This window comes from Pelodiscus sinensis, chromosome 9 (assembly GCF_052426305.1).
Source record: "Pelodiscus sinensis isolate ZL-2025 chromosome 9, ASM5242630v1, whole genome shotgun sequence".
NCBI lineage: Eukaryota > Metazoa > Chordata > Testudines > Trionychidae > Pelodiscus > Pelodiscus sinensis.
Genome location: NC_143060.1, coordinates 64332789 through 64348735, shown reverse-complemented (window position 1 = coordinate 64348735; position 15947 = coordinate 64332789). Strand labels below are relative to the sequence as shown.

Below are 15947 nucleotides of genomic sequence, written 5' to 3'. Positions count from 1 at the left end.
TGGCATATACAAATCTATCTGCCAGCAGCAAATACCAAAGCAGATGTAACAGGTACAGCTGCACTGAGAGAGATTTCTGCTTCCCTTTTCCCTGAAAATGTGGGTGTTGATGAGGTCCTCAGATTTTTTTTCTAGTTTTTATACTAAGTGCTTTCTTCTCTATGCTTATAGGCTTGTTCTCTTCTGACCTTGTAGGGATGTTAAATATCGGTTAATTGAATAATCAGTTAACCTCACAAATTATCGGTTACTCGACTATTCTATAGTCCCTGGGGGTGGGGCCAGCAGCCATTGTGCTCCAGCCCCACTTCTGAGGAGCCCCCTTGCACTTTGCACTGTTGCTTTTGTATCCCAGTCAGCAACGCGGGGTGCCAGGCGGTAGCTGGTCCGTGAAGGGAGTCAGATTGAAAACCAGCTCCCCTCGTGGACTGTCTGCCTGTCACCCCACTCTGCTGCCTCTGTCAGAGGCAGCAGCATGAGATGGTAGCTGCCCCTGTCTGGGGGTTGGACTGAACTCCCAGTCCCAGCCTGAGCCGGGGTGCTGGCCAGCCTACTAAAAAATGTACTGGTGGGGGGAAATGCATGTAGTCTGTAGTAATAACCTATAAGCTTTAGTTTATCATTTAATCGGCTACACTATTATATCCCTACTGACCTTGTCTACCATGTCTGCCTTTCCTCCTCTCACCTCCTCCTCATCTCTTTTCCCTTTAATTGTTTGTCTAATCCCCCATTTCAAAACAGTAAAATGTAAAGCCAGAAACATGGTCTCCCAAAACAAAAGTAACCAAACTAAAGGAAAATAAATGAAATGTTTGCAAACTAGTCTGCTTTTACTTTACTTGTATGTTACATCTATCCTTCATTTTGTCCATCTTGTCTGTTTAGATTTTAAGTTTTTTGGGGTAGGAGACTGTGTTTCTGTTCAATCTGTAGCACGACTGGGCCTCTGGTATTGCTTGGCATGTAGGTAGCTCTATAATGTAAATAGTACATGTGTTTATTCTTAGGAGTCCATGGGAAAGAGCTGTGATGGGAAAGCTTATGTTATTACTGGAATGTGGAATCCTAATGCACCTATCTTTCTAGTACTTAATGAGGAAACACCTAAAGGTAACTGTTTTTTTAACAAGGTTGCTTGCTTGCTTAGTTATTATTAAATATGGTAAAGAATACTTAACCTAATTTAATGAATGTTCTCTTTCTTTCTCTTCCTGAGACCATGCTTTATATTTGAGTATAATATTAAACATCATGGTAACCCCAAGTCCTCAGTCAGTATCACAACATCACTATAGTGGGGAACTGTACAAACCCATATAACATAAAGAATTGCTCATGCTGGCATCTGCTCTTGCTGCCAGGTCAGAACCCTGTAAATTAGCAGTGTTTGAGGTCACTGGCATGTTTCTCTGGAGATCAGAATTTTGAATCCCAAGAGTACTCAGGAGCCGTTTCCTCACTGTGCATGGTTCCTGGTTTACTGCTTGGTTGAATCTGGAACTCCTGTCCTTTTTTTAACCTTGATTTTGTCCTTTAACAGAATATTGACTAGGGATGTAAAATCCTGTGTAATTGGTTAACTGGTTAAACATGTGATTTACTTTGATTTAACTGGTTAACCAGTTAAGGGGGGGGCCACTCCAGCCTAGCTGGAGTTAGCCCCTGCCTGCGACAGAGGCTGCTCCAGAAGCCCCCCATGATGGGTGGGGAGCTGCTCCTGCCCCCACCAGTTAACCAAAACTGGTAAGCATCACCCATTAAAGGTGATGCTTACCAGTTAATCTTTCACATCCTTAGTATTGATTACATTAATCTGCTATTTATTTGAGAGCATTTGTGTGTTTCCCTTTCTGTCTGTTTGTCCAAGAACAACTCCTAAACAATAAGAGCTAGGAGCACCAAATTTAGTATGCAGCTTCCTCTTATTCTAACTTAAAGCAAGGCAAGGATTTGGTTGTGCCAGGACAATAAGATGTGCCTGGAATGTAATTGTTTCTCATAAAATGGAAAGGAAGGCCTCAGCTTGCAGGGACAGTTATACTGATGACCATGAAGAGGCAGCAGGGGCCAGATATGGGGACTGAGACAACTTTAACCACATTGCAGCAGCAGGAAGAGAAAGGGACAGCTATCTACTATACCATGGGTAGGGAACCTTTTTTGGGTTCGGGGCTGGTGACTCTCAGAAAAATGAGACGGGGCCGCACACAAGTGAGAAGCAAAAAAACCATCAAACCCCTCATTGACATGGTCTCTGACTGGATGGTGGTGTGGGGCTGGAGCGCCAGCACGGGCTCCCCAATACTGGGAGAGGGACCTGAGCCTCTGAGGCTGGATTCAAGCAAGCCGGGGGCCTCATGTGGCCCCTAGGCCTTAGGTTCCCCACTCCTGTACTATATCCTTCAGAGAGTTTGTCTATATGCTTATGTGTCTGTCTGTTCTGCAGCCAGGGGTTATACATTCCTCCGAGCCCTGCTGTTCTTGCTGCATGTGCAGCGGCCATAGAGAGGCACTTCTCACCTGGCCCCAAACTGCTACAGTGAGAGAGCCCTGAGGTTTTCCTTTCTCCCTGCGGCATCCTGCATACGAACCCCTCATCCCCAGTTCTACCTCAGAATAATTATTGAACTGAAGAATAGCATATTTTTTCTTATGTTGGATTTAAAAAAAAACCTAAGACTTACTTAAGAAGTCTTATTTCTAACTCACAAGGAATAGATACCATTCACTCATTTTCTACCAGAGTGCCAACAGGGCTTAGGACAAATGGAGCATGATGTTGTGGATGTCTTGTCATTGAGTATCTGGATTATAATACAGCTCGCTCCTTCAGAATTAGATTGCACTTTCAGCTTTGTGACCAGACCCAATGTAATTTTCCAGTCATTTGACCTCAGACCATGGCTGTGATCCACAGTTTTATATCCTTGCCACTTTTCACCTGATGTGGGCCATTTTGTGTCCATTCTTGCAAATGCTCGCTTATGTGAGAAAACTACCAGAATTATTTGATATAAAGGAGAATATCCCAATGGCCATTGTGCATTTCATTCTATGTGGATATGTGACATCTAAAACTCAAATAATATACAAATGAAATATGAGCTGCAGAGTCAATAGATTTATAGGAAGGGATGCTACATGATTTGCCCAATACTCTGGGGGTATGCTCATTTATCAGGGTTACTCTTATGGGACTGAGGGAAGGTTAACCATTCTATCAGTGTGCTGTTTGTGCTTACTTGTGCTCTCATATGGAGCTGAATTCTCCCTGCTGCCAATTCCCCCTCCCACTGGAGCTCTCCTGCAGGAACTAGGTTCCTCGGGATGGGGTTCTTACCACCTTAGCAACACACACACACACACTCACACCTACTAATCAGAGCACATCTGAGAGGACAGGGTACTCAGCACTCACAAGCTGACCCCCCTTAGATGTCCCTGGACTCAGCTGGCTGGATTTAACAGCAATGCCACACTGCACCCTCATGTGCCTTTGGAGTCCGTGGGTTGGATTAAACAGCACTTTAAGCTGCCATCCTCATAAGCCCTCAGGTTCAGCACCCCCTATCCCCACTTTCACACCACAGTCATTCACTGGTAAACCACATGGTGAGCAAACCACAGGATTTTGGGCACTACAGGGATCTTTAGCTTGGGTACAAGAAGTGTTGTTGCAGAGCGAATGGAGAAGCCGAAGCAACACCCCTTAAGGAAGAGTGAGCAAAAGAGAAAGAAAGAGAGAGAAGCAACCAGCTTAACAATGAAAGTGATTTATTTCTGAGTAGTGAATAGATATAAAAAAGTTACAATAATAAATCTAACAGTTACAATATTAAATCTAAATTGAAACTGATTACAAATGTTAGGTAACCATATAACAATTTATATAGGGCAGGATCAGGAGGCTATGCTTAGAGAGATAGTTGATGGGAGGGAGGGAGAGAGAGACCTCACCACTCCACGGAGCTTGCACTGATCGGGGTTCCCAGATGATGATGGTAGCCGGGGGTCCAGAGGGCAGGAGACAAGCAGAACAGAGCCCCCAGCACAATCAGACAGGAGATGAAGAAGTCTCAATGGAACTGATGCAGTTTAAGTCCAGGTATCAGAACAGTTTTTCTTGGGGCAATGATAGGTGTTTTTATAGGGATAGTTCAAAGAGAAAGAGGAGAGACAATAGAGGCTGATCACCCCTGGTTATGGGTGATGTTCCTTGAACGAGCTCACAATGCAACTAGGCAGTTTCAGTGTTTTAGATGTCAATAGGATCGTTACTAGAATTGGTCTGATAATGACTAATTTGGGTGTGAGCAGGCCTGGGTTCATTACATCTGGAATAGAGATTTCCCATTAGGCAGTGCTTCTCTGCTTTCGGTGTCCCATAGTTCACTGTGGTTCCTGCCTTGGAAGAGCTGCTCTCCATTCTGTATGCTAATGAGATGTCCCTCTGTTCCATCTTTAATGCAAATGAGGCTGGGGTGTTTCCTTAATTGTATCACCCTTGTCTGAAGCAGTTTAGGTGTGTCTTCCCCCGGCCTTTTCATTGCTTTGTCTGATTCTAGCAGAGGCCTGCGGGAGGGGGATGATTTTCCATTAATGTCACTCCCTAGATCCCCAAGAGCACAAGGCTGACAGGTGACCATGTTCTGGTTCCCCAAGAATCACAGAGCTGGTGGGTAACAGGGATGTGAACCTAAGTAACCTGTGATTTTTTTTTTAACTACTCAGTACCTTGAGAAATTGATTCTTTTTTAGATTGACTGTGTTTATAAACATTAATTTATTGTTGTGTTCCAGATAAACGTATGTACATGACTGTGGCAGTGGATATGGTGGTCACTGAAGTGGTAGAGCCAGTCCGCTTTTTGCTGGAAACTGTTGTTCGTGTGTACCCAGCCAATGAGCGTTTCTGGTATTTCAGCAGAAAAACCTTCACAGAAACTTTCCACATGAAGCTAAAACAGGTATAGCAGTGTTTTCTAATAAGAATATAATTGTCTTTCTTTAGGAAATATTGGTTTTGGGAGTGTTAGGTCTACCTTTTGTTTCTTTAGAGCTTCAAATGGGTTCCTCATTCACTTTTTATGGTGTTGTGTGGGGAGAGGAAATATTCCTGTTTATGGCTCCCAAAGGGCTAGTACCACCTTTGTAATGGAGATAAAGAACAGCATTTAAAAATGAAGAAAAGTAAATCCTTTGTCACAATTTTATCATGATATTATTTATCTCATTTTATTTTTATACACGCATGCACACAAATAAATAAAATCTATTGATTTTAATTTGTTTTGGTAAAATTTGTTCACAGGTCCAACTTATCTCAACTATTCCTTTTCATGCTAGTCAATGACAGGGCCTTTATTCAGCTCTAGGCATTTGAGTTTGTATTCTAGCATTACAAGTTTTATAAATGCTTAAATTGAAGCTTCCTGTCTAGTTCTAAATCGGTTATTAGTGCAATGGTAAATTTCTACATATCTACTATATATTTGAGAAAGTTTATCTGTTAGCGTTTCTTGTCTGTTCAAGAATTGCTCCTAAACCATAAATACTAGGGCCACCGAATTTGGTATGCTGCTTCCTCTTCTCATACAATAGTTATATTGTATAATGACCACAAGGGGGCAGCAAGGAAGCCCCATTGGGCCAGCAGGAGTCTGGGGTGGAAAAAGGGACAGCTATCTACTATATATTTGAGAGAGTTTTTCTATTTTGTGTGTCTGTTTGTCCCCCATTCAGGGGACATACACCCCTCTCCTGGCTATGCCTGCTGCAGCAGCCATGGATAGGTGTTTCTCACCTGGCCCCAAGTTGCTGTGGTGAGAGAGGGCTGGGGTTGTCCTCTCTCCTTAGGGCAACCTGCTACCAAACTCATCCACAGCCCCACCCCTGGGCACTGAAAACAAAAATTATTTCAATTCAGGAGCTGAGTAATGCCAGGTAAATCTAGTACATACAATAATGTAGCTCTCACATTAAAACAACCCAGGCATTTTCTATGCATTTAAATATCAACAGCTCACTCTAGTATTGTAGTTGATTACTGCATCATTTATTCTTCAGATTATTTTATACAAGAAAATTTACCTGGCATTGCCTAGGTCCTTGAGGCTAGCGGGCTGGCAGCATGGGTGGTGAAAGAGAGCTCAGAGCAGAGGGCCTAGGATAAAGTGAGGATTGGCTGGAGGAGGGGTTCATAGCAGGGGCTCCCATCTGGTGATGCCATCTCTCTGCTCCCCCCGCGACACCATGTGGCCAGCAGGGGCCTTCTCTCTTCTCCCCATTTGCTGGGGGGGGAGGGGAGAGAAGGGGATGGGTGCTACTTACCTGGTCATGCGGCAGGTAAGATGGCAAGCCCCAGCTGTGTCAGCCGATGGTCAGGGCTGTGTGTGTGTGTGTGTGTGTGTGTGTGTGTGTGTGTGTGTGTGTGTGTGTTATATACACACCCGAGTCTCCACACCACTCGTGATTTTATATACCTAGGTTCTGGCATTGTTTTCGTAGCTCCTCTTTCTCTCTCTGAACTCTTATCAGCTCTGTTTCTAAGTTCCAGTAGCTAGTGCAGGCTGCTTGCCAGGCACCCTTTAACAGCCAAATGCAAGCACCTTTCCCTTTCCCCTTTTTAATCTTGCAAGCGGCTCGCCAGTTACAAAACTGTTCCCAGATTTCCTTTGATTGTCCCTAGTCTTTCTCTAACATGTCCTTATCCCGTTTAGGGTTGCCCCATCCCTCTCGGGCAAGCTATTTCTCTATACAGCTAAAATCCGTATCTATCATGACTGGCTTCATGTTGCTGTATGTGAACCAGTAACACAATCCTGCCAGTCATAGTGGCAGACGCAGATAGAACTGGGCGTTTGGGTTCTGTTGCCTCCCCGGGAAAGACCTTTGGGGCACCTGTCGGCCTTCCCTAGGCCGCCCACTGCGGCGAAGGGACCTTGCGTTCTAGCAGCCAAAGACTCGGGTGTAATAAGCGCTCTCTGCAAACTTTTGGGGCACCCGTCAGCCTTCTCCAGGCTGCCCACTGCGAAGGGACCCTGTCTTAGCAGTTGGAGACTCGGGTGTATAACTAACTAACTAACTAACTAACTAACTAACTAACTAACTAACTAACTAACTAACTAACTAACTCACACACACACACACACACACACACACACACACACACACACACACACACACACACACACACACACACACACACACACACACACACACACACACACACACACACACACACACACCACGTACTGCCCTGACCATCGGCTGACAAGCTGTCTGCTCTCCTGGTGGTGCAGCTGCCTCCAGTGGTCACTCTGTAGTAAAGCTCACTGCCCCAGTGGCCACTGAGTATCGCACCTCTCCTCTCAGTGCCTTGCCTTTCCATGTTATAGAAAACAATCCTATTGGGGACTTCTTATTTTCCTGGCACAACCAAATTTACCTGAGAGATGTTTACCTGAATATAACTCTGGTTTTGGTGTGTGGAGAAGTTTGCCACATTGTCTCCTCTTGAATGTTGCTGGTGAGGATGCAAAATTGGCATGATTCATGTTCTGCTTGAAGTAATGTCATGGAAGTGATGTTTTGAAATTGCTCCGCATGAAGCCTGCCAGCGTTCTGGGGTAGTATGCCTCTTCTCACAGAGCATGCTGATATTAGTGCAAGAAGCTTATATTAAATTAATGGAGATTGCCTATCTCCTAGAACTGGAAGGGACCTTGAAAGGTCATTGAGTCAAGTCCCCTGCCTTCACAGCAGGACCAAGTACCATCCCTGACAAATTTTTGCCCCAAATCCCTAAATGGCCTCTGTAAGGACTGAACTCACAACACTGGGTTTAGCAGGCCAATGTTCAAACCACTGAGCTATCCCTCCCCCATCTTTGACCTTCATGGGTCTGACCTCAGAGCATTCAGGATCCCCTTCCACATTGTGTGTTTCTCATGGGAGCCTGGACAGGACTCCCGGAGAAGTCAAAGGGATCTGCACCCCATCTCGGCAGTCAACAGTGACTCTCAACCAAGCAGAGCTTTGTTTGGCATTATTTGTATGAAGGGACTGTCTAGTTCAATCTAGGGGATGTGGAGCCATGTTACAGCATGCTGCATGTTCCCTCTGCATGGCTTTCCCATGGCTGTTTGTATGTGATTAACATGATTTTGCATCCCTCCTTGCCATCCAGACAAAAGGAGCATATGCTTCTTAGTATGTGTAAGCTTTCCTGAATGTTGTTTAGTAATGTATAGGGGATGTTAAATTGCATGTAATCAGCTAATTGAATACACAGTGGAATTTCCATTGACTACTTGATTAGTCGATAAGGGGGGAAACTGCACAGCTGCAGCGGGTAGCTAACCCTTTTGACTGTATTAAGAGCTGCCAGGCAGAGGCATAACAGGGGGACAGATGTCAGCTGGGAATCAACTGTCCCATCTTGCTCCCTGTCCTCTCTCTCGCACTGCACCTCTGCTTTGCCAGGCTCCTAATACATTTAAAAAGCAGAAGCTTGCACCCTGTCCCCTCTATGCCCCTGCCCTCCCAGGTGGAATTTTAAGCTGGCTCCCCCCAGCACCGACCCCTGCCTTCCCCTATTTGCTGCCTCTCTCTGATAGAGGCAGCAAAGGGAGGGGAGGGGAGGAACAGCTAAGTCTCTACTCAGCTACTTGATAAGCATATGATTATCAGGTAGTCGACTAATCGCTTACATCCCTAGCAGTGTGGCATCCAAAAGTCTCCCCCATATTCCTTCTGCCCTGCTTGACACCCAGTTACTTGCAGCTTTCCATTATTATTCAGTTCTTTCTGGAATTGTATAGAGTTTCATATTCCTGCATTAAACATGGATCCATTTTCTCCAGAGATTTACACGTCATATTGATATTGGCTCAAGATCTCGAGAATGGAGTCTGACCTTCTAATTTATGTTGTATTGCAGTGAAACCACAACCCTGTGGCTGACTTAAATTAATAGCTTCAGAGGGGCAGCCGAGTTAGTCTGTAACAGGAAAAACTTAAAAACAGCAAATAGTCTAGTAGCAACCGAAAGACTGACGAAACATGTAGCTGGTATCATGAGCTATTGTGGGCACAACCCACTTTGGTTATGCCCATGAAAGCTCATGATACCAGCTACATGTTTCGTTAGTCTTTAAGGTGCTACTAGACCATTTGCTGTTTTTAAGTTTTTCCTTTTTAAATGAATAGGAATGACTACATTTTCTGATCCTATGCTAGAATGCCAATTGTCGCCTTACTGAGGGATAAATCAATAAGTGCTGAACAGCTAGTGTTTTTACTATTCAGTCAAGGCACTAAATACACTTAGTTCCCTCCTGACTAAATCAGTCTTATGCAAGCTGTTTTCTTTGGCACTCCTGCTCTTCAGTTTATGCAAGCTTCATGTGGGCCTGCTCCATCCCAGCTGGGTCCACCACACAGTGATGCAGGCAGGGGGCTGCTCCAGCCAGGCCCACTGAGCCATGCAGCACAGGATCCTGTTTAACTGGGTAAATTTAACATTTAATTGGTTAACATCCCTAATTTAAAGAGATTGTTGAATACTATTCCAACTCCTCAAATTAATGCTAACCCTCCATTGCTGCTATGTTCTGAGCAGCACCCCTCTCTGTCCCTCCAAAAGGATTTCTGAGATAGTGATAAATTATGAGATTATCAGTGATAATTACTTGATAGTGACATCCTGGGAGATGAAATGTGTACACATTGTTAATGGACCCAGCATCTCCCTGCTAAATTTTACTAATCACAAGGATCATTTATCTAAATTACAGATTGTAGCCCAAATTTCATCCTATACTTCCAGAACGGTATGAAAAACTGTCTGATGCTTGGAAAGAGAAGAGGGTCCATGTCCTGCTTTTCCCTAGCATGAAATGGTTACCATAGAAACAGGTGTTGATGGACTGATCTATAAAGAGTAGGTAGATAACTTCAGAGTAGGGGAAAACATTTGACTTTGTCCGACCAGAGGCAGCCCAGATTTAGACTACCCTCTGGAACAGATCCATCAATTGAAATTGTAACTGCAGGTGGTATTTAGAGTGGAAGATGTTAATTATGAGGGTGGAAATTAACCAGCAAACTGAAGTTAGTAATTCTTTTTTGTTAATGAAAACTACCGGGGACTATTCAGTGACAAGTGGTCAGTGCTTTGGTTTTACACAGCAGCTTCGTACCGTCTACGTTTTTTATTAGGCTCTAAGGTACTGCAAGACTAGTTGTTTGGTTTTTAAGTTTATTCAGCTTCTCATCTATTACTCCTATATTGTTGCTGTCAGAAAACCATTCTATTTCTTGGTAACCTTTTTCTTTCACTTATCCTTTATTGGATAGCCTTTTTTTTTCTCATGTGGTTAACATTGTGCTTCTGAGACAAATTTAATACTGCCTACGTCAGACTACTTTGATTTGCTTTTTGCAGTTGACTTGACATTATTAGCCTGTTTGAAAACTCACTTTATTTTAAGTGGTATTATGTAAGGTTTGCAAAGAATGAAAAAGCCAGAAAAAAACCTCTAATCTAAAACTAGTCTTAAAATGTGTTTTTTGGTTTTGCTTTATCTCCAGTTAATTTAATGCAGCTATTTGGCTTTATTATTGTACACCCATATAAAAATATATGAATCGCAGCACTTTTTGTATAATAATGAGTACCTGAGAGAAGAAACTTTTTAACACAGGAGGGGGCAGGAAATAGAGAAATATACACTGTTGTGTAATTTCTGGGAAGCAAAACAGCTTTGGCACACATTGGAAAGCAGGCATCTAGGAAAAGTCCTGGTGCCTGGTTCTCTTCTCTTTTAGGATTTAGTGTGGAAACAATAAAGAGCTATTTTATTGATTTTTCTTTTAGACTTATAAGATTCATATTTCCAATGCAAAGGATTTAAGTACATTATATTTTAAAAAACATATGAAGTAGAAATTGTTTCAGTCAGCAAAATAATTTGATGGATCTTTAATGAATCTCTTGTTACACCTCATGCATGTTTTTTTAAAAAAAAGCATTAGAAAATGTACCCCTTGCAGTGTGCCTTGAAAGCTACCAAACCTAGGCATAATCAGGTATGAAGAATGCCATCCAGTAAGAGCGTCTTTTTCCCAAACTGTTGCAACTACGATTATTGAACTCAACCATCCCAACTAATTTCAGCTACTGGATAAAGCATAAATATACTGGATGCAGATCCTGAAGGGTTTTATAGATAAATGCACACACCTTGATTTTCCTCTTGGAATTAAGTGGAAAACATCTGGGTCCCTAGAGTTCAGGTGAATGTATACATTTTACACAACCTGCTTCTAAGGATCTTTTAATGGCACATGGCTTATGTGATGAGTATTGCAATCTTTATCATGTGGAACATGCTACCTACTGCCAACTTTCAGAATTTCTACAAAATGTCTTAAAACTTGGTATCTCAGAAGTGTTTGGTACTTTATTTTTATTATCAAAATATTATTCCTGTCTGTTCTATGCATTTTTTTCTTGCAGCAGTTCTCTCCATCTCTGTTTATTAAATTTAAATGGTAAAGTTTGTATTATAATTGCTCTTATACATAAAGGTGGTTGTGGAGGGGTGGGGGAAAAGAGTTTTAACAATATTAGTTCTGCCTTTTCATTGTTATGTTTTTCTTCTTCCTTATATTACATTCAGCAGTGTCATATATAAATCTCAACCCACATGTATAGTTCTCATTGAAATTGGATAGAGTTTTGTCCCCCCCACTCCCATCTACTGTGTCAATCCTTAGTGTAAGCCTAACATTAAAACTCCGTTTTGTGTCTTAATTTTTAGTCTGAAGGGAAAAGCCACACAAACGCTGGGGATGCCATTTACGAAGTTGTAAGTCTACAGCGGGAGTCTGAGAGAGATGATGAATCAGTCAGTCCAACAAGTGGAGGGGTTCCACTATCGCCGCAGGAGGATGAGGCAGAAGAAGGTAAAAGTAAAATGAGCATGTACTATTCCCATATATGCTACTGTGTTCCTAGTTTTTCTGCCTTTTATTCCCATATAAAAGAAACAAAAAGTGCATCTTCATACCAGCAATAGTGTCAGACACTTTAGATTGTCCTTTCTAGACTGTGTTATTCAGATGCTGCAGCAGACAGAGTGCATCCATATAGTACTGTGCGTCAAAATTTATCATTCCTTCTTACCTGCTAGGCTAACAGGATAGCAAGCCTCTGTTAAAGAGGGTTTCCACCAATCAGAGTCCGTTGTTTGCTAGAAGCTCTCGTAATTAACAGTGAAGCCAAGAAGCTCTTTGCTGTTTATAGTAGTGATGATTTCTGACTCAGTCTCTGGTGCCTATGGATTACTTTTTATGTAACTTAAAAATTATTTGTGGATTTTTTTTCCTGTGTGCTGGCAATCTATCCTGAATATATTTCAGATGTATACTAAGTGTTCTTTATGCACCTTGTTTGACGGAGCAGTCTTGAATAATTATTATTGCACTATTTATTCCTTTTCCTCATGGCGTGTTATTGAGAATAACAAGTGATTGTTAAAGGATTTAATGAACACTGTGCTATTAGAAAATAAATATTCTCTAGATATTGTCCTCTTGTTACTTTGTACAACAGCTTTCTTTAAAAACGGGGTAAATAATAGTACAGAGGTGTGGATAGCATGAAAAATAAAATGGTGAGTTAAGTTTAATGTTAGTTTCCATATGTTAAATTGAAAATACTTGCAAAGGAAATAATCTTCTTTTTAAAATTTCATTATGATGTAATACTGTTCTCATGGAAACTGCATTTAAAGTACTTGCCTAGAAGTTATTGATCCTGCTAGGTGTTGAGATTAAATGAGTCACTACCAGTTGTTCTAAATACATTTCCATTCTTAAGTACCTTCTTTTGCAGATTAATCAGTATCATGGAAAAATATAATATTTTCCATTCTGATGGCTTTCTTTTGTATTTTTAGATCTTGAATTTGTTTGTATTATTTCTGTTTAAGGTCCAGGACCATAGATACATGTCTTCATATTTGTTTTCTCTTTACCTATGGCATGCATTATATTTTATAGGGGCTTTCCCACTTCATAGGCTAACAGTTGATCCATGTATGGTTTGGGAAGAGGGTTGTTCTTTGTTCTTTATTCTCCACTCCATTAGCTCCACCATTCCTCATGATTCATTGTATGACATATAAGCCTGTAATATTATTTATTTATATAGTGCCATAAAAGTGTATGGTGCTTTATTTGCAGCCTGAACCTGCTTCCTTTCTCTATGCAGTTCTCTCAGTTTCTGCCAACTGCAGGACTAAGCATGGTCCTTTGTAAGCTAGATGATTCATGCCATAATTGAGAGTGGAAATGGCACTTGAAATATGGGACAAAATATTCTTTCAGTTCATACGTGAAGAGAGTAGTTGAGTAGGACTTCTGTGCTGCTGTTTTGTTTGCAGACCAGGTGTAGCTTTTCCTCCTATTCTGGTTTCAATGTTATTAGCATTTTAATGTGAATGGGAAATATATTAGTGTGTAGTAAGAGCAAGAGCTTATATAAAACTGGATAATCTTTTTCTAATACATAAATCATATCTTTGTTCTTACTGGTACTTTGGTTTCATCACACTGACTTCCAGAATAGTGATAGAAATGTAGCCGTGTTAGTCTGGGGTAGCTGAAGCAAAATGCAGGACTATGTAGCACTTTAACGACTAACAAGATGGTTTATTAGATGATGAGCTTTCGTGGGCCAGACCCACTTCCTCAGATCAAATAGTGGAAGAAAGTAGTCACAACCATATATACCAAAGGATACAATTAAAAAAATGAACAAATATGAAAAGGACAAATCACATTGCAGAACAGGAGGGGATGCGGGGGGGGGAAGGAAAGTGTCTGTGAATTGATGATATAGAGGTAGGGAGAGTGGGATGTTTGTGAGTTAATGGTATTAGAGGTGATAATTGGGGAAACTATCTTGGTAATGGGTGAGATAGTTCAAGTGTTTGTTGAGTCCTTTCTGGAAAGTGTCGAATTTTAACATGAATGACAGTTCAGAGGATTCCCTTTCAAGTGCAGATGTAAAAGGTCTTTGTAGCAGAATGCAGGTGGTTAAGTCATTGAGAGAGTGTCCTTTCTGGTTAAAATGGCAAGAAACTGTTTTTTCTTTGTGATCTTGTCTGATATCTGTTTTGTGGGCATTAATCCTTTGGCGAAGTGTCTAAGATGTTTGTCCAATGTACATAGCAGACGGACACTTTCGGCACATGATAGCATAGATTATATTTCTGGATGCGCAGGAATATGTATTCTTGATCTTATAACTCACTTGGTTAGGTCCAATAATGGTATCAGCAGAATGAATATGTGGACAAAGCTGGCAACGGGGTTTGTTGCAAGGGAAGGTACCAGGGTTGGTATTAGTGTGGTATGTCCTGTGGCGGTTGGTAAGAATCATCTTGAGGTTAGGTGGTTGTCTATAGGAGACTATGGGTCTGTCTCCCAGAGCCTCTTGGAGTATGGTATCCTGTTCCAGTATAGGCTGTAGTTTATTGATAATGTGTTGGACAGGTTTAAGTTGGGGGTTGTAGGTGATGACAAGTGGTGTTCTATTGTTGGTTTTCTTGGGTCTGTCTTGAAGTAGATGGTTTCTAGGTATTCGTCTGGCTCTTTCAATTTGCTTTTTTATTTCTCCGGGTGGGTAGTTGAGGTTTATAAATGCTTGGTAGAGATCCTGAAGCTTCTGGTCTCTGTCAGTGGGATTAGAGCAGATGCGGTTGTATCGAAGGGCTTGGCTATAGACGATGGATCGTGTGGTGTGTTCTGGATGGGAGCTGGAAGCATGTAGGTAACTGTATGAGTCGGTGGGTTTTCTGTAGAGTGTGGTGTCTAATTTTCCATTGTTGATTTGTACTGTGGTGTCCAGGAAGTGGATCTCTCGTGTAGAATGGTCCAGGCTGAGGTTGATGGTGGGGTGTAGGTTGTTGAAATCTCTGTGGAATATCTCCAGTGTTTCTTGGCCATGCGTCCAGATCATAAAGATGTCATCGATGTACCATAGGTAGAGGAGGGGTAAAAGGGGACGGGAGTTGAGGAAACGTTGTTCTAGGTCAGCCATAAAGATGTTAGCATACTGTGGGGCCATGCGTGTACCCATGGCTGTGCCGCTGATCTGGAGGTATAAGTTGTTCTCAAACTGGAAATAATTGTGGGTGAGAGCAAAGTTACATAGGTCTGCTATCAGGTTGGCAGTAGTGTCCTCTGGGATAGTGAGGACTTTCTAAAAGATCTTTCTAAAAGATCTCTGCAAAATCACACAGTGGGCCATTTAGGAATTTTTCAAGTGCACATAAATTTTCATTACTTTTTATCACTAGCACTGCAGCTTATATTTCTGTCAGCTCAGTCATCAAATCTGAGAGCTGGAGGCGGCACAGAAATGTTCCTTTGCTTAGGTGATCTCTATAGTCTTATTTAATTAATATTAACAGTTTGCTTGTCAAAGCAAAAGAATGCATTGAACCTCCACACTAAATTGCCTTACTTTGCTAACAAGATTGCTTAATTCAGACTATAATTTAACTAAAAAGATATCCAGATGTATATTAACTAAACTTTCTCTTATATGTTGTTGGAAGAGGTCTCAATTGAATTTAATTAGGGTATCTGTGTTCAATTTCATAATGCATGGCAAAGTAGTGGGCGGGTAAATTATTAATGTGCAATTTTGAACTTTGACAGGGTCTAAGGCAGGACTGGTTCAAGTACACTCATATAGGGGTGTCCTTTGTAATTTTTTTAAATTTCCTCTCCCATTTAAAATTGCCCCAAGAGAAGTCCTCAGACAAAGAGCCTTGAGAAGCCAGGAAAGAACCGCAAAGGATGCATCTAGATGATGGAGGCAGGACTCACCTGAAAGCGGGGGTTTGCAGGCATCCACTAGAAAATGG

General features: G+C 41.8%; 1 protein-coding gene across 6 annotated transcripts in view; it reads left to right on the top strand.

Moving 5' to 3' along the window:
* RABGAP1L (RAB GTPase activating protein 1 like) overlaps positions 1 to 15947 on the top strand; it is a 422358-nt gene that overhangs the window by 52927 nt on the left and 353484 nt on the right. For all 6 annotated transcript variants that reach the window (XM_089780609.1, XM_075936918.2, XM_089780610.1 and 3 more), the window contains exons 9-11: positions 1011 to 1113; positions 4804 to 4970; positions 11829 to 11973. In XM_089780609.1, the coding sequence (XP_089636735.1) occupies positions 1011 to 1113; positions 4804 to 4970; positions 11829 to 11973 (415 nt within the window). The remainder of the gene's footprint in view (positions 1 to 1010; positions 1114 to 4803; positions 4971 to 11828; positions 11974 to 15947) is intronic.